We start from the raw sequence: 17,588 nt of genomic DNA, 5'->3' as shown, positions 1-17,588 counted from the left end.
AATAAGGTTACTTTAGAAATTGGTATGAAAGAAAAGAGATTTCATACAGGTTATTTAATACACTTGTTCAGTCATTACTTAGGATATTTTCTGATTAAGTGAAAGTTGAACTTTTCCAAGTTGATCATTGATCAACTTTCCCACGTGGACTTGGTACACTTGGGGCTGCTAAGCCCTCCCAGAGTGTACCATTTAATGGAATCCTGGAGCAACTTCATCAAAAGCCGAGCCATTCAGGGAGCATTTAATCTTTAATCCTCACCCGAGGATATTGTTTTGTTTTTTGTTTTTGTTAGCGAGAGGGAAAGACAGAAATCAATTAGTTGCCTCCTGCACGCCCCCCACCAGGGCGGGAGCTAGGAGGAGCCTGCAACCGAGGTACCTGCCCTTGACCTGATCCAACCCCGGACGTTTCAGTCTGCAGGCCAATGCTCTATCCACTGGGCAACACTTGCTAGGGCTAAAGAAATTACTGGGGAAAGTATGCCCTTGTCTTTCCCTTTCCCCGCATAAGAAAGAGGGTTTTAAATAGAGACTCAAGTATCCAAGACCCTTCGGAGCAGTTACCTCTGGCGATTTCCAAGGCAGATGGGGAGACTGCAGTTGGAGCACTGGCGGTTTTGACTCGTGGGAAAGTGGCCCTGAGCCACCCGAAGTGCCAACCACGGGATTTGCCCAGCTGAGCCGGGTGGGCGGGGGGAGGAGGACGCGGCGGTGATTGGCCCGCGTGGGGGGCGGGGCCCCGGGACGCGATTGCGCAGCCATGGCCGCCGCCCGCGCCCGGGTAGCGCACCTCCTGAAGCAGCTGCAGCGCGCAGCGTGAGTGCGGGGCCGGCGGGCGGGCAGGGACCCGAGGGTGCCAGGGTGCCGCCGTGCCCACGCAGCCCCCTGGGTGTGATCCGCCCCGCCCTGCGCATTCGTCCTCTGGTCACTTTCAGGAGCCGGGGAAGGGGCTTCCGCAGGGCGCGCCCACGGTGCGCCGGGTGGGACTGCGCAGTCAGATTGTGCCCCGCGTCCGCACCCGGCGCTGGGAGGCAGGTTTTACCCTGTTCTGTGTGCCGTTCAGGAAACTAAGACCCAGAGACAACAGCGCCTGGTCCCACGTCGTGCCAGGCAGTGGAGGGCTTGGCACAGTGACCGAGACAAATGCTTGTATCCAGTCAGTACATTTATACTGGGCGCATGTGATGTGCCAAAAGTTGTTCTAGGAGCTGGGGACACAAAGATGGAAGATTCTGGAGCAGTTTAAAGTCTAGTAGGATATTGGATGCAGGGACAAGGTCTGTAAAAGGGGCCTGTGCGGAATGCAGCCGGTAGGGTATAGAAGGGAAATGTCAGTACGTTAAATGCTTTGACATGCCTGACTCTCCATTAAGGAAATGTGGGGTACATAGCAGCCACCTGATAAAATACGTGTTAAATGTGCAAGTATTTTGAATAGTGGGCCAGGAAAAACATGGAAATTTTAAAGCAAAGAGGTGGAGATAAATAAGGAGGGAGGGGGACTAAAGAGGAATTTCAGGTTAAAGGAGGGCAGCACCAGAGACAAGAAATGTAGAAAATCTAGACCTCCCTTCATGGGAGGAAGTGAGGATGGAGAAGACAGATGCTAAAAGACCACGAATAGAAAATAGAATGTACTGGGCACTTACCACGTGCCAGGCACTGTCCTGCACATTTTACACGTATTATTAATAGTAACTCTAATCCTTACACCAACCCTATGCAATACTGTATTATATCCTCATATTACAGGTAAAGAAATAAAGGCATGGAGAAAAAGAGTTTGTGCAGTGTCGCACAGCTAAGTAAATGGCACAGCCATAATATGAGCTCAAATATTCTGGCTTCACAGTCCTTGTCCGCATCCTCTGCTAAGGCGTTTGAATCGTGTCATGTGGATAATGGAAAGTTAAGGAAGCAATAATTCTCACTGTGAAGCTGCACCTTGAAATGCTCCACGAAAAAAGAAGTACATGGCCACATAGATTTGGGAAACTGCTCACTGCTGCATAGCTCTCTTGTAGAGTCCGGATGCATGTCTGCACATGAAAGGGCTCTGAGAAGTCCTGCAAAAGGTGGGGGACAGTGGGTTAGCTGTATTTAAACTCTTGATTCTAAACCTGTGTCAGCATAGAACTTTTTATCAAGCAACACCATTCCTTGGAACCAGTGTCATGTAGAACATGTAGTTAGGGTGGTTGCATGGCAAAGGAGTGTGGCATAATTAGAATTGTGTGAGAGCTTTCGGGCGGCAGTGCAGAGTGGGGAAGAAACACTAGAGGTAATCGTAGTGCTCCAGCTAAAAGGTGATGGCTTCAGACACCCTGGGGCGGCAGCTGGTGCAAGGGGTCGATATGAGAAATACTGAGGAGTTGGTTAGAATCAGCAAGATTTTGTTTATTTTTAGTGAAACAAGGAAGAAATCGAGGTTTCTGGCTGGGGCATCAGGTAAGCAGTGGGGCCATTTACCAAGATAGGTCCTAGAAGAGGGTTCGCTTTGGGAGGAAGATGATGACCTGAGACTTGGGCATTTTGAGTTGGACATGCCTCAAGTACGTCCAGATGAAGACCCCCCAGCAGGGACTTGAATATATTTTTCTGGATTTCAGGAGCAAGTTGAGAATTCGCCCTTGAGGAGTGGGGAAGCAAGGCCTTGGCAAACTGTAAGCAAAGGAGAAAAGGGCTCTATGCGAGCCACTGCAAATAAAGTTATGAAAAAGGATAGCTCTTGCCTTGTTATCACAAAATTTACCTTCTCAAGGCAAATGCCACCAGGAAAAGGGTACCAACAACACAGTGTGGTAACAGTTTTAATGGGAAGGGAGGTGCAGTACCAGGGATCACAGAGAGAGGGTGTCTACCAGGAGGCCTCTGCCCAGGGAAATTGACATCTGAATGGACCTGAGAAAGAACACTAGTTACCCAGAAGAGGGGGGAAAGTAAGTTCCAGGCAGAGGAAATAATGGAGAGAGTTCTGGAGGCGAGAGAGAGAGTGTGTGGCTGATTAAAGGAAAAGAACCAAGTTAATTTTTTGAGAGCTCAACCCCAAAGATAGAGGGTGATGAGGGGCCAGGCTGGAGAGGTAAGCAGGACCAGTGAGGTAGGGCCACATCTGAACTTTATCCTAAGAGCCATGACGAGCCATCGAAGGGAGCAGCATCCTTGGAAATATGCCCCTGACCACAGCGTAGTAAAAGTAGAGCGAGTGAAGAGAAGCCTGTTAGGAACGTCGTAGTAAATCCAGATGAGAGATGACACTAGAACCAGAGAGTGGCAGAGGGCCCCGGAGCAGTGGATGGATTTGGCTAGAGAAATACTTGGGGGCTTGATGCGTGGTTGGCTATACAAGGTGAGGGGTGAGCCCTGCATAGAAGCCAACCTTTAAGCAATGGGCAGAGTGGAAAAGAAGCCAGGGGCAGAATAATTAGAGGTGAGGAGGGAGTCTGGAAGCCAAGAAGAGCGTTTCAGCCTCCTAGGGAGGGGTGGCCCACAGTGTTCCGTGCTATGAGAGCAGGGTGCTAGGATGAGGTCAGACAAGTGAGGATGCAACAGGAAAGCTGGGACTTATGAAGACAGCAGCCAGATTTCAGGGTGCAAGGCAAGGAAATGGTGCCAGCAGATGTAGGTCAGGAGCAGAGAACCAGAGAATGGGCAAGTCAAGGGGGTTGAGTTCTAAGCATGAAACTCTTAAACATGATATGACAAGGATCAAGTGAGGGGAAGGACTAGGAAATATTGGACAGATGGAGGTCCCCAGAAAGCAAGATGAGATGGGATCCAAAGCACAAATACAGAGTAGAAATGATGGATTGAGGTAGCCTCTGAACCTGAAAAATATAAAATAAAAGGGGGTGGGGGGGAGCATGTGCTCCCACGATCCTGGGCATTAGAAAGCTTTGAGTTTGATTTTTTTTCTTCCCTTTGCCTCTCTTTTCTTGGAGGGTGTAAAGCTCACATTGGCCTTGCCTGCTTTCATTTCTCCTGCAGGAGTCTGCGGCTGGATCAGACCAGCTGGGATGCTCTAGGACAAGCATGTCAAACTCCCGGCCCACGGGCCACATGCGGCCCACAAGGAATATTTTTGCAGCCCAGCCAATATAACGGTGGGAACAGTTATTTACAGTTATGAAAGGAAATAAGTCTCCTGTCAGATCCAGAATTACTGACATTCACCTTGGGTCAGTTTTGAAAGTAATCACTGCAAACAAGATTTCCCCCGAAGTAGGAAAGAGAGTAGCAGAAAAGAGATGCCAAGTGTCAGGAAGAAAACATTAATTTTATCATTGCTCTTGTTCTCTTTTTTTTATACTATACTTTTCTAAATAAAACTACATTTCTATGAAAATTGAAGCTTTTGGTTTTTTGCGGTCCACATAAACTTAAACCTTGTTTATTTGGCCTGTGTTAGCCTTTGAGTTTGACATGCTTGCTCTAGGAAACCCCGTAGCACTTGGTGTGCTCAGTAGTGCCCACCAGATGGCAGCCTTGATTCACAGTAGCGCGCACACTCGCCTCCCATGTAGTTTTTGACTGCAATTCTCAGTGTTTGAGATCTTGACTATCACTGAGTTCAATCCTTTTCTTTCTTTCTCCTTCTTTCCCCTCAGATGTTTAAGTGGGGGGTGGGGGAAGTCATACACTCACTTATCTATAGGGAACCTATGACACGGCCCCCTGGACAATAAATAGAAATAAAACCCTTTCTCAACAACACTCAAACACAGAAAGCAGGACCAAAGAAAGCCAGAGAAGGGACTGCCCAAGAACTAGGAGGTGACTAGGACAGGGAAGGGATACAGAAGGCAAGGGTAGAGGGACAGGTGTGGGCGCAAGAGTGGACAAGCACAGGGAGCCTGGGCAGTGGTCTCAGAGAAAGGATGGAGGCATGAGGTGGTCCCCAAGGAGGCCAGGGAAACAGGCCCAGAACCTTTTTGAAGAAAAATTAAACACCTTGAGGACAATGGGGAAACACAGAGAAAGGGGGAATGAGATGCCCAAGTAGTTACCCTGGGTCAATTTGGTTAAAGTTCCTAACCTAGTAAGAGCTGAGACCTCACCCAGACCAGAGACCCCATTTTTAACTTACTTGTGTCCCAGAGTGCTCATCTCGGCTCCTGCAGGGATTTATTAAGAAAGAACGAGCTTACAACACTGGAAAGACTCTGAGTCCACTTTTTGTCCATGGTGATGTCTATTTTTTTTCTATGTACAGTGTTTGCCAATAGCTACTACTTTGCGAGCATTTTAACACTAAGGCTACAGAATAAATTACTTTAAGACTTCTTACTTTTGGTTTTCTAGTTATACTTTACATGTTTTTCTTTTTCCTTTCTTTTCCCTAGATGTCAGTGTCCAACTCATTCTCATACTTACTCCCAAGGTAATAATATATTTTGTGTTTTTATACTAACCACACTTTCCATTTCCACAGTTGGCACTCCAATACATTTGGTCAAAGGGTAAAGCAAGAAAATCAAAGGATATAAGAAGGAAATTGATGAAAATGACTGCCTTTTCACTTGAAATTGGCAATATGTAGTTCTACTTATATGATGTTAGCTGAATGTATGCTACAGATTATGTGTTTGGCACATACTTATACATATATACATAAATATTTAATGCTATTTTTAATGTATTTCTGTTTTAAATAGAATTATTTGCCAAAGCTAAAAAGGATGCCACAGATAGGATCTTAAGATTGTCTGAATGAATCAAACAGAATTCATTAAGATAAAATCTTTGGAAGTTTCTAATACATCTCAAAAAAAGAAAGGAGCTAAAGACCAAGGTGCTTCCTAGAAGGGAAAATCTTGTATATATTAATTTTTAAAATAGCATTCTATTTCTTAATAATTAAAAATAATGACCAAAGTTTTCAATTCCCACAAACGCCTTAATCCTTACCAACTCCATTGTCTACGGAGCAGCAGGAAGCTCATTGTAGCTTCTGCGTGTCCTCAGAATGTCACATGAATTATTGACACAAACACTGATTTCACCACTTAGAAGAAAAGGTCAAATCTAAACAGTTATGCAAGGGATGAAAAAGAAGGGGCCTAACCAAACAGGACCCAAAGCAGAAACCCCAGAGAAGCCCAATGGGAGTGGAACAGATACAGAAACTAAGTGCTTTGCCTGCCCTTGGACTGACTCACCCTTCAGGACAAGCCAAGGGACCTCCCATTCACTAATGGCCATCTACCAAGACAAAGCATGCCCAGACTTTCAGGCCCTCGTGAACATGTGCAGAATTTTGTCTTCATCTGGTTGTATCCCATTCTTACTGGGTTTCAACAAAGATTCAGGAATTTCCTATTTGGGTGAATAAAATTAGTAGTTTAGGGAAAGTTCATTTCATTGTTTAATAGGATCCAATTTATGTGTTTTCCTAAACTTTAGTCACAGAGTAATAGATTATTTTTTAAACTTATAGAGATCAAAGAACTTTGGATTTTTCACTCAAGAAACTAGTTGTAATCTCTTTTCTTTTTTTCAATTGTATGACTAACCAGGACTGATTAAAAATAAGCAGATAAAAACAAGAGTAAAGTTCATTTAGTGGGGTCCTCTTGTTTCAATATGACAGAAAATTATTTTTTCCCTAACTACAACTGTTGCAAAGGAGTATCAGTTTATAAAAATTTTTATTAAATTTCACAAAGAAAACTAAAATTTTTATACTTATAAGCTTGAGAAATAGAAATATCTTACTGTGATAAGTAACCTCCATGGAAAAATATTAACGGAAACAAATGGTCACAGTTGCTATAAGAAATGTAAGCAAGACTCTGATTAATGAATTTACTAATAGTTGCTCTCTAACAATAAGCCAGCTCTAGAGTATAGAAGTTTTTTTTCTAGAAGAACTTTACACATTATGTTTTCAAAAGTATATTTTCATTTCAATGGGTAAAATATTTTAAGTAACTTTATTTTCACACCATCAGCATCAAGTTAGCATTACATTCTCTTAAAATGCAGGTTTTAATTTTAATTTTATACGCAACAATGAAACCTGAAAAATATATTTTAGCTAAGGCTTCAGGGGAGATGCTTATGTTCACTGCTAGAATATCAATTTACTATCAAATAATATTTTGCCTTGTTTTTGAGGCCTACTCTGATCCTAAGTTTTACATTTCTAGCTCCTGGGCTTTCACCTTCTGGAAAAACAACAGATTATGCTTTTGAGGTAAATGTAATCAGTCCATTCTTTCTTTTATGGGTGACCTAAAAAAAATACTAGAGTATTTTGCTAATGCATTATTATCTCATTTTAAATCTGCTGTTAATTAATGTCCCTCAATCTCACTATTTGATCTGGCCCTATTTAGAAAAGTACCTTGTTAGAATAATGGACTATAAATCTTCTGATAACATGAATAATGTCTAGATACTGTCTTCTGTACAGCCATTGAAATAGAACAAATTCCCAGTTCTAGGCAACTTTCTGCTTTACATATGTTGTACATTAAATCTTCTTTAGCTTTGTAAGTATAATCCCCAAAGGGGTCCATGTAATCTTTTGACACAAGAATAAAGGAACAATTAATTCTGATGAATTTCTATCACACTGTAATTACAGAATTACTTGTCTAAGTCCCTGTCTCCTCCTAGTTCAGGACTCATAAATTAAATGTCTCCAGTGGCCTGAAGGTTAACCAGTCCATGAGCAGGCTGGGTGAGGACAGTGCTGAGTTCTCTGGGAGCACAGGCCCATCTGAAGGATACAACCTCCACTCAACCCCATTGCTGCCACCTGGGAAGTTATTCAAGAGAGATCAGACAGTCACACTGGACATTTTTACCCTGATTTTTAAGAGTGATGAGACAATTCAAAACAGAAAAAATCTAAACATAATGTGGATCAAACAAAACATGTCTTTGGGCCAATAGTGACCCATCATCCAATCAGTATAAAGTTCTTCTCTTAGCTGTAAACATTAGGAAGCTATTTTTCTTGTTCCTAATTGTATAATCAGAGCCTAGCACTATGCCTGGAGTATAGCAGGCACTTAGTAGCGTTGAGTGGGTGGAAGACTGGGTGGGTGGATGGGTGGATAGATACGTGCATGCAAAAGAAGTTGGATAGATGAATGGTTGGATGGATGAATGTATGGGATGAAAAAATACGTGAGGAATCGGCATTTAAATTGGAAAATAAGAAGAAATTTGAGAAGTAACTTATTTGTAGAGCAAGGAAAGGCAGGCAACAATTGAGAGCTCATGAGATGTTTGGGAAAATATAAGTAATTCCAGTGTGACTAGTGCCAAGGCTTGCTTAAAGAAGTATGATGAGTCTGAGGCCAGATGGGGTGACTTGGACGTATGCATAAAGAATATATATACTTTATAGGCAATGAGGAGCCATTTCCGGCTTTTAGAAATGAAATGGCCAATCTCCAACTCATCCCCCAAATCTTTTTTTTTTTTTTTTCAGATGGCTGTTTCAAATATTAGATATGGAGCAGGAGTTACAAAGGAAGTGGGAATGGCAAGTATTTAAGATTTCTAGAGTCTACTGTAAAAGTTACATATCTTCTAAAACAAGTGAAAATGCACAAGCGACGAGGCCTTTGTTCTTTAATATTTCCTGACCAGTGTGGCTCAGAGGTTGAATGTCGACCTATGAACCAAGAGGTCATGGGTTCAATTCTTGATCAGAGCACATGCCCAGGTTTCGGGTTCCATCCCCAGTAGGGAATGTGCAGGAGGCAGCCAGTCAATAATTCTCTCTCATCATTGATGTTTCTATCTCTCTCCCTATCCCTTCCTCTCTGAAATCAATAAAAATATATTTAAAATAAAAATGTGTAATATTAAGTTGGCCAGAAGTGTCTATTATATTTCTAGTGTAATCAAAACTAACTTATAAATTATTTTTGTTATTATAGGACCTACAGAACATGGGTGCTAAAAATGTTTGTTTGATGACAGACAAGAACCTCTCCCAGCTCCCTCCTGTACGAATAGTTATGGATTCTCTAGTGAAGAATGGCATAAATTTTAAGGTTTATGATAATGTGAGGGTGGAACCAACCGATAGAAGGTACCTTTTCGTTGTTGTTTTTTTAAGTGGAAGCCAACACATACCACTGTTGTTTAAAATTTGCCCCAAGAGTTACTTAGTGGCATGTCAGTTTATGTTTGAAAAATATGACATAATGGCTTCTGTTTTTCTTTCTTACAGCTTCATGGAAGCTATTGAGTTTGCCAAAAAGGGAGCTTTTGATGCCTACGTTGCTGTGGGTGGTGGCTCCACCATGGACACCTGTAAAGCCGCTAATCTGTATGCATCCAGCCCTCACTCTGATTTCCTAGATTATGTCAGTGCCCCCATTGGGAAGGGAAAGCCTGTGTCTGTGCCTCTTAAGCCTCTGATTGCAGGTAAAGACTGTCATTTGTTTGTTTGTTTGTTTGTTTGTTTGGGTTTGCAATTGGCAAAAGGCCTTAGGAAATATTTGAGCCAGGAATTTTAGGGTATGTGTTCCAAAACTTTCTGATTTCTTCATTTCAGTGTGCTACCTTGTTTAGCAATCAAAACAGAGAGCAATTCATTTATGTTTAAAATTCTGATCTTCATTATGCACTAATATAGACAATTGGGTCAGTGGTAGGAAAGTTTGCAGGTTTAAGCTGTGAAGTCTCTATGTGAAAGAGAAGGGAAGGTTCATCATTTATGTATTATTAGATCCCTCTATAGGCAGCTTTGTCTTCTAAACCCCTCTCTGTTTTGTCCCATTTTGCCAGCCACTGTGGAATTTAAGGGGAATATTCACTGTTATTTTTCTGGTGTTGACTCAACGCTTTCCTACACATAATGGTTCTTCAGCTGACCTGAGGCTCTGTCTCTGCCCTGGGACATGTGGCCAGCGCGGCTGCATCGCTCTGGGAGACATCTGCTCACGGGGCACAGACACACAAACCCAAATCAGCAGAGCTTGTCTGTGTCACACCAGCCTTGGCATCTTTCTGACTTTTCTTCCCTCTCATTTTATAGCTGCTAGCATATTACTGTTTAAAGTTTTATAGCTAAAATGTACCGACTGGTCACTGGAAATATCAGTTTAAAATCTTGTTCTCTCTCGGCTCCCCTCTTCTGCCCTTACCGTGAATTTTGTGATGGATTAGGAGTGAGTTGATGGCAGATGAGCTGTTTTGATGGGAATGAGCAATCAGCAGGGAGCAGCATAATTGATGTCTGGCAAATGGAGCCCTCTGGTGAAACTGTGTCAGCATCACACAGAAGGGTGATTAGTAAAGTTTAGAAACTTGACAGAACTACAAAACCGCAAGCCCAGCAAAGGCAGAGCGTTACTGTGCTTGCTGCCAAGAGGGAATAAAGACATCTTTCAGAGAGGCAAATACAAGTCTTCTTCCTAGAGATGCCCCGCAGCCTGCGTTTGCATATCCAACTGCAGCTGCTGAAGCTCTGGCACTAGAAGAACCTGAGGTTCCCAGAGCTCCACACTGTTAATACAGAAACTTTAAACCTGCAAAGGTGTTAATACAAATGTGGACAACATCCATACATGTTAACACAGATACAGATATCACATATCCACTTCAAAATGCACACACATGTTATACATGCATGCATGTTAATACAGAATGGACATTTTACCGTTAAACATGCATGTTAATGCTGACACTGGCATCATATTATTGTACGTGCATGTTAACGCAGGCACACACATACATGTGAAGTATACATGCATGTTAATAGAGATACACACACCAGACAAGCAGTGGGGGCAGCAAAGCTTCCTTCTAACTTAGTTCCTTATGTCCTAAGGCTGAATTAAGTGTCGCCACTGACCTTTACGTAGATGCTTTATTGATATTCATATTATTTTGTTCAAGTCCCAACTACTTCAGGAACTGGGAGTGAAACTACCGGAGTTGCCATTTTTGACTATGAGCCTTTGAAAGTAAAAATTGGTAAGAACTTTGCTCTTAACTTGTTAAGTTATTTTACCTTTCAAACTAGCCCCTTTTACTTAATCCTAATCTTTAACAATCAAGGAGCTATATAGTTAAGGGAATGGTATATTCATGTACACATTTTCTTTCTTTTTCTAAGTATATGTGAAAATATGAAACAATCTAATGAACTTCTTTTTGAGAATTGCCCAGAAAATATATTGAAATGCCATGAATCTTGATTGGCTATTTCTCTGTGCAAGTTAGTGGCTGTATGTCAATGATAAAGAGTTGTTCCCTTTCTTGGACATCTTTTTTGCAGTTTAAATTAATTTCGTTGAGATATAATTTAAAAAAAATATTTTTTATTGATCTCAGAGAGGAAGGTAGAGGGAGAGAGAGATAGAAACATCAATGATGAGAATCATTGATTGCCTGCTTTCTGCACGCTCCCTACTGGAGATAGAGCCTGCAACCTGGGCATGTGCCCTTGACTGGAATCGAACCCGGGACCCTTTAGTCCACAGGCTGATGCTCTATCCACTGAGCCAAACTGGCTAGGGTGAGATATAATTTTTATATAATAAAATGCATACATTTTAAGAGCATGGTTTGATGGATTTTGGCAAATATAGGCACCCATGTAACTACTATCTACCCCAATCAAGATATAAAACATCACCCTAGATCAATCCCTCCAGCCCCATTCCCAGATCACCACTGTTCTGCTTTTCATTTCCTTTGTCCTTTTTAGCCTATCTTCTTCTCTGACTCTCAGCTGAGGTGGTAAAAATGTCCCTCTACTTGAGCCTGGCTCAGTATCCTTCTTTCAGGACTTTGTAGCAGAATAAATTGACATTCAACCACATATTTATAGTAATTTCTCTTTTTTAAATTAAAGTACATTATCCTTTGACATCAAGAAATAATAGTTACCAACAGCGAAATTCCACCTTACAATTTTTAAAAGACTTTTCCATGACGTTACCTAATGTGATCCTTACAACAGCTCAGTGAGGGATGGAGGCCCTGTGATTGCATAGTCTAATCTCATGGAGAACTCAGGGAGACAAAGTGACTTGCCCAAAGACACAGGGTAAATTGCAGAGCAAAGACCCAAACCAGCAGTGAGCTAGTAAACCAGCTCTCTGGCATTTAATAATTAAATAAGCCCTGGTTTGTAGCACTTGCCAGTTTCTGTGGTATAAATATTCCCACGGTAGTCAGTGATGTCACTCAACCTGCCCTTGGGAAGAGACACACGTACTTGGCTCCTGTGAACTGAAAAGAGCATCCTCTCCACTGACAAGCCCAGGTTTCTGACTCCAGATCTCTCTCTACTGCTCCTTGCAGCCTCTCTACATGAGGATGACTCTTATCTCATAATTTTTATATTTTAGGATAATTTGTTATCCTCACTTTATTTAATGTTTTTAAATGAAGTCCATGCCTATTGCCTCCATTGAAAATCCCTGTCCTAGGCATTGGTTCCCGAGCCATCAAACCCACGCTGGGACTGATTGACCCTCTGCACACGCTGCACATGCCTGACCGGGTGGTCGCCAACAGTGGCTTCGATGTGCTTTGGTAGGTACCTGGAGGGGCATTTTCGGTACCTGGGTCTATGGACAGTATTTTGTTTTCTTTCTTTCTTTCTTTCTTTTTTTTTTTTTTAAATAACAATAAGCACCTTTATTTCATGAGCTAAGATAGGAGGGGGACTTATTTGCCTTTCTGGGCCTTGATTTTCCTCAGCTAGAACTCCAGGTCCTTGCCCTCTAATTCATAACCATCTCCTCAGCCAAGTCTGGTCTTGGAGTGATGCATGCAAGAAGCTTGCCCTCTCGGAATTGCTCCTCTGGAAGACTGCTGATTGTGGCATTCTTTTCCCTTTCACCATATTTCTTCTGAATTTTCCTTGATCGCTTTTTGTTTAAAATCTCTTCCTCCTCAGAGTCTGCTTGACCCCCTTCTTGCAGCCCAGAGGCAGTGCCTAGTGGGACTCGGACCACCGTGGGTACCATGTGCTGTCAATGAGCAGGGTACAGTTCTTTACGAGGGTCTTGGTGCAGACCAGTTCATTGTTGGATGCATTCTAGACAACATCAATAATCCTTGTTTTGTGCATATAATACTCTGAGCCCCAGGAGAAGTTGCTCACGTCCAGCCTCAAAGCTCCCTACTTCTTGTTGCCTCTCCGCACACAGACTGGGTGTGTATGGCAAGGGCCAGTCGTAGTGTCGACAGCAGGATATCCCAGCTCATATTTTCAGTTCTTGTGGTAGGGCTTTCTCTTGCCCCAGGTCTTGCGGCGCTTGTGCCAGTGGTTCTGAGAGATGCCCATGCTCGACACCAGCTGGAAAGAATGCAGTGTTTTCCTACTGAAATTACTTACTAAGCATTCATTGATTAGCATGCCACAGCAACCCCAGCTTGAACTGTCATCATTCCCTTTCCTAGATGAAAACAAGGACACTGTTAGTGAGTAGGTTAGTGAATAAGTGAGGCCCTGGGTGAGCCAGAAACCTTCCATTCAGGATGGACCATCCCAGCCACAGCTGTGGCCACAGGGACATGGCAAAAGGAGAAGCCGGAGCTGGCATGCCTTGTAGCTACACTAACCAAGGAGTTCCCAGGGCTGCCGCAACACGGAAGAAGGCAGGGAAGGGAGCCGACATCCCCTGAACTGGACCGTGCACACCGTGTCAGCACTTTATACACATATCACTTCACCACAGCTCTGTGCCAGGTGAGAACTCCCTTTGAGATGTTTAGTAACTTACGCATAGTCTACCGCAGGCTCCCTGGGCTTCAGCTCCGTGTGCGATGGCTTCCTAATCAGTGGCTTCTTCCATAGACCTCGCTTCTGAGCTCCAGGCCATTCATTCCGGTGGCTTCATGGAGGTCCCATGGGCACTTCACATTCAGCATGTCCCAAATTACCCTATTTCATCCATTTTCACACACACATTTTTTTCATATTCTAACATCTCAAATCAGAAAATATTTTAAAATCTGTAGCATGGCAGGTATAGTTTTTAAATGGAAATTTGATAAAATCTGATAATTCTTTTAATTTCCAATAAGTCCTCCCTGTCCTCCCCGCCTCCCACCAACATGCCCCATGGCTTCTCCTCCTGAGTCCCTTAATGTAGTGAGCATCAGGATTCAGTATGGACATCTTCTTTCTCCAATGCCCACACTAGCCAGCAGAATCTCTCTTAGATATGCTCCCTCCTCTCAGGCCTCATTACTCCTGCCTTGGTTTAGGCCTACCCCAGCTCTTGCCTGAACGGTTGTAGTAGTCTCCTCATCAGTCAGCCTGTTTCCATCCCATAGTCCTTCCTCCTGTCTTCCATGCTGGCCTCATCAAGCTTGTAGAATCAATGTGCGCGCGCACACACACACACACACACACACACACACCTCTCTCTCTACCTTGCAAGTCTTTCAACCTCTGATATCCAATGTCCAAATTCCTTTGGCCTTGAAATGTTCCCAATGCTCTGCTCTTTATCTGTTTGGATAACTCATCTTTCAATTCCACTGGAGCGTTCTCTCCCTGATGGAACCTTTTCTGACCCTCACCTTCCCTCTCTTCAAGTACAACTGACCACTTTGTCCTTTGCTCTCCCCCACTGGGGGGCCCGTACATTGCTTCTGACACACCCCTCTCTTCACATGCCTGTCTCCCTCAGTGCAGTGTGAGCTTGGTGAGGGCAGAACCATCTTACTCACTTATCTGTCCCTGCCCCTTGCAAACCAACTGTCACTCCATAGGTACTCAATTAATAGCTACTGAAGTTCACACAAGCAGGAGGCAACAGAGTAAGGATTCAAATCCAGGTCTCCAAATCCATGGCCTGTTTTTTTCACTACATTATGCTGCCTACCAAAAAACTGGAGAAAATTGTGTTCAACTCCTTCCTGGTCAAAGTTGTCTGTATTTTGAAGAGTCATCCCCTAACAACTTAGAAATAAGATTACCCTCCCTAACTGCAAGCTACATAATAAATTTATAATGGACCAAAGCAGTCACCTTTAAGTGAAGAACTCATAGGCCCAAAGACTTCACTGTCAATCAAAAGCAGGGGGGAGGGAGTTCAGAAGAAAGAATGATGGTAGTTGCCCTTCTAAGTATTTTCCAAGGAAGAGGACACCTCCCCTGAGGAATCTGCCCCTGGGGCCCAGTGGCCAGTTCTGAAGATGGACACACCCATGAATTCAACCTTAGAGGCAATTCCCCTTGTTAGGACTTTGTGGGACTGACTAGTGAAATGCATTGTGGTTATCAGTACCACATAGCATATCCACAGTGGAGTGAGTACATTTCCAAGACAGTTTGTAATCATAATGGAGGGGGGAAGGAAGACCATGTTTTCAATCTGTGTATTTTAAATATTTCTTGTTAGCCATGCCCTGGAGTCCTACACTGCCCTTCCCTACCATATGCGGAGCCCCTGCCCTTCAAATCCCATCTCCCGGCCAGCCTACCAGGGCAGCAACCCAATCAGTGACATTTGGGCAGTCCACGCACTGCGGATCGTCGCTAAGTATCTGAAGAGGTATGCCACCCAGAGGGAATAGAAATAGAACAGAAAAACCACATTCCACCCTCATGTAAAATGTAGCATGCCAGATCCTGACATGTCCTAAGTCTGTTCACCAAAAGGTCAGTCAGTGGACATAGAGAAGCCTCAGAAAGCTTCTGGGAAGATGAGAGGAATTGGAGGGGGAAGGGGGGGAGGGGCGGGGGGGAGGAAAAGGGGGGGCGCACATGTGAAGACAGCTGAAAACTGGGTCCTTCAGTCTGAAAGGGGTAAAATAGGAGTCCCTAATTTATGAAAGATGCAGCTACAAGGTTTATTCATTGACGCCTCAAAACCTAAGCTAGGATGAGGAGAAATGTCCTTTGAGATTTGGCTACCAATGCCAGACAAGAGAACCACAGAGGCAGATGTTGGCTGTGCCCATCGGGGCCCTGGGCAAAGGCACACGGAATCGGCCCAGTGAGCACACTCGGAGGAGCTAAATAGAAGCATTAAATGTGTGGAGTTGTCTGTCCCAGGAGACACAAAATGCTTCCTAAAAGGTTATGAAAGATTTATGAATGACATAGCCATAATAGGCTCCTGGGAGAGCAAATATATACTTAGAGATGAAAGCTGATCTCGGAGACATGAAGACATCTGCAAAGTCAGACTCACTTGTGTACTTGTGCATAAGGGAGGGAAAGCACACAGCAGGTTAGGCCTAGATGTGAGCACGGTGCCTCCTCTGGCCCTGAGCTGGAAGCTGCTCTGGAGAGGGGACTGAGCCAGGGATGGGACACAGAACTATTTCAGGCCCAGGGACTGTCGGGAAGCACAGAAGCATACAGATCACTTCAGCGGTGTGTTTGGGCAGGAGCGGAAGGCAGGAGCAGCAGTGGGAGGTGAGGGGGTGAAACGGACAGAGGAAAGGCTGAAGCGCCATCATTTACTATTTTACCTTGTTATTCGGGGGACACAGAGCGAACAACTGGGTTTTGGAAAGGAGATTCAAATGCCCAACCATTTCAAATGAAAGCGGGGGAAACCCGTGGCGCTCTTATTTCATAACAGGAACCCTTAACTCCAGGAAAAATCGCAAAGAAAGCAAGTGGGAAGTGGTTCGCTTGGCAGTCTCAGGCTTCATCCCCAGGACAAGCAGCGAGCTGCATCTGAAAGGGGCCTTTGAGAATTTGCTTTTCCGAAGTGGCACCGGGGACAAATAGAGCCAGCAAAAGCTTGTCCTACAATAACATCCCACTTCCACAATAACAAATATTAAAATAACATGTGCAGTTTCTACAGATAACAAAAGAGGTCTCCAGTGGGTCCAATCGGGGCAGTGTCACAGGAAGAAAGATGGCTGGGCGGGCTGCAGGTAGCCCCAGGCGACAAGGACTCACTGCAGGGAACCCGTCTGGGCCCTGTGCACTCCGAGTGTGTGTTTACTCTAAGCCCATTCATAGCTGCAGTCAAGGTCATTGACAAATGAAGAAGAAGAATGAGTCTCAGGGCACTTGGCTAGAGCAGCTCTCACAATCCAAGGGTCAGTGCGCTGCCTCCCCTGGCACTTTTATCACATGAGCAGCCTGACAGCGTATTTATTATGCCTCTGCTGAAACCATTGATGAGAGAATATGTTTACCCTCAGCTTTCCTTTAGAAGACAAGATGTCATGTGAATAACTTGCCTAATTTTTCTTCCTACCAAGTGCCATTTCTTTTTTTCCAGCTCTTTCCCTCAGGCGGCTCTTTATTCAGTAGGAAATGCCAATGCTGATATGTTATTGTTAGGAATTTATATCATCCACAGGGCTGTCAGAAATCCCGATGATCTTGAAGCAAGGTCCAGTATGCACTTGGCAAGTGCTTTTGCTGGCATTGGCTTTGGAAATGCTGGTGTTCATCTGTGGTGAGCGAATTGGAGATTTTATTTCTTCACCTAAGCTGCTGCTCTTAAATTTTTGAAATGTTTATAACTTAGGACAGGTGGTGATATTTAAATATGTTATAGAAAGAAGATATTTAACTTAGGGTCCTGGAATGTTTTCTTAATTCAAATGTAATTTATTGGGTCACAGATTTTTTTTTTTGGTAACAATTTATTGAGATATAATTCGCACATTATATA

The 17,588-nt window shown here is 43.6% G+C and overlaps 1 protein-coding gene and 1 pseudogene across 3 annotated transcripts in view; one reads left to right on the top strand and one right to left on the bottom strand.

The window, feature by feature from the left end:
- The first annotated feature begins 750 nt into the window (after window positions 1-750).
- ADHFE1 (alcohol dehydrogenase iron containing 1) overlaps window positions 751-17,588 on the top strand; it is a 30,092-nt gene continuing 13,254 nt past the window's right edge. Inside the window, exons 1-10 of one of the 3 annotated variants that reach the window (XM_070391830.1) lie at window positions 751-819; window positions 5,346-5,383; window positions 7,152-7,198; window positions 8,447-8,500; window positions 8,901-9,055; window positions 9,197-9,393; window positions 10,870-10,947; window positions 12,411-12,516; window positions 15,342-15,494; window positions 17,271-17,369. In XM_070391830.1, coding sequence (XP_070247931.1) covers window positions 764-819; window positions 5,346-5,383; window positions 7,152-7,198; window positions 8,447-8,500; window positions 8,901-9,055; window positions 9,197-9,393; window positions 10,870-10,947; window positions 12,411-12,516; window positions 15,342-15,494; window positions 17,271-17,369 — 983 coding nt within the window. In that variant the 5' untranslated portion in view covers window positions 751-763. Of the gene's footprint in view, window positions 820-1,791; window positions 2,079-5,345; window positions 5,384-7,151; window positions 7,199-8,446; window positions 8,501-8,900; window positions 9,056-9,196; window positions 9,394-10,869; window positions 10,948-12,410; window positions 12,517-15,341; window positions 15,495-17,270; window positions 17,370-17,588 lie in introns of those variants that run through there. The other 2 variants (XM_070391832.1, XM_070391831.1) reach the window with 2 other exon arrangements.
- LOC138992874 (small ribosomal subunit protein eS8 pseudogene) lies at window positions 12,652-13,279 on the bottom strand (annotated as a pseudogene).

Source organism: Myotis yumanensis, unplaced genomic scaffold, assembly GCF_028538775.1.
Source record: "Myotis yumanensis isolate MYYU_CA2020_CCGP unplaced genomic scaffold, mMyoYum1.0.hap1 SCAF_15, whole genome shotgun sequence".
Lineage (NCBI taxonomy): Eukaryota > Metazoa > Chordata > Mammalia > Chiroptera > Vespertilionidae > Myotis > Myotis yumanensis.
This window is presented reverse-complemented; position numbering and strand designations above follow the sequence as displayed.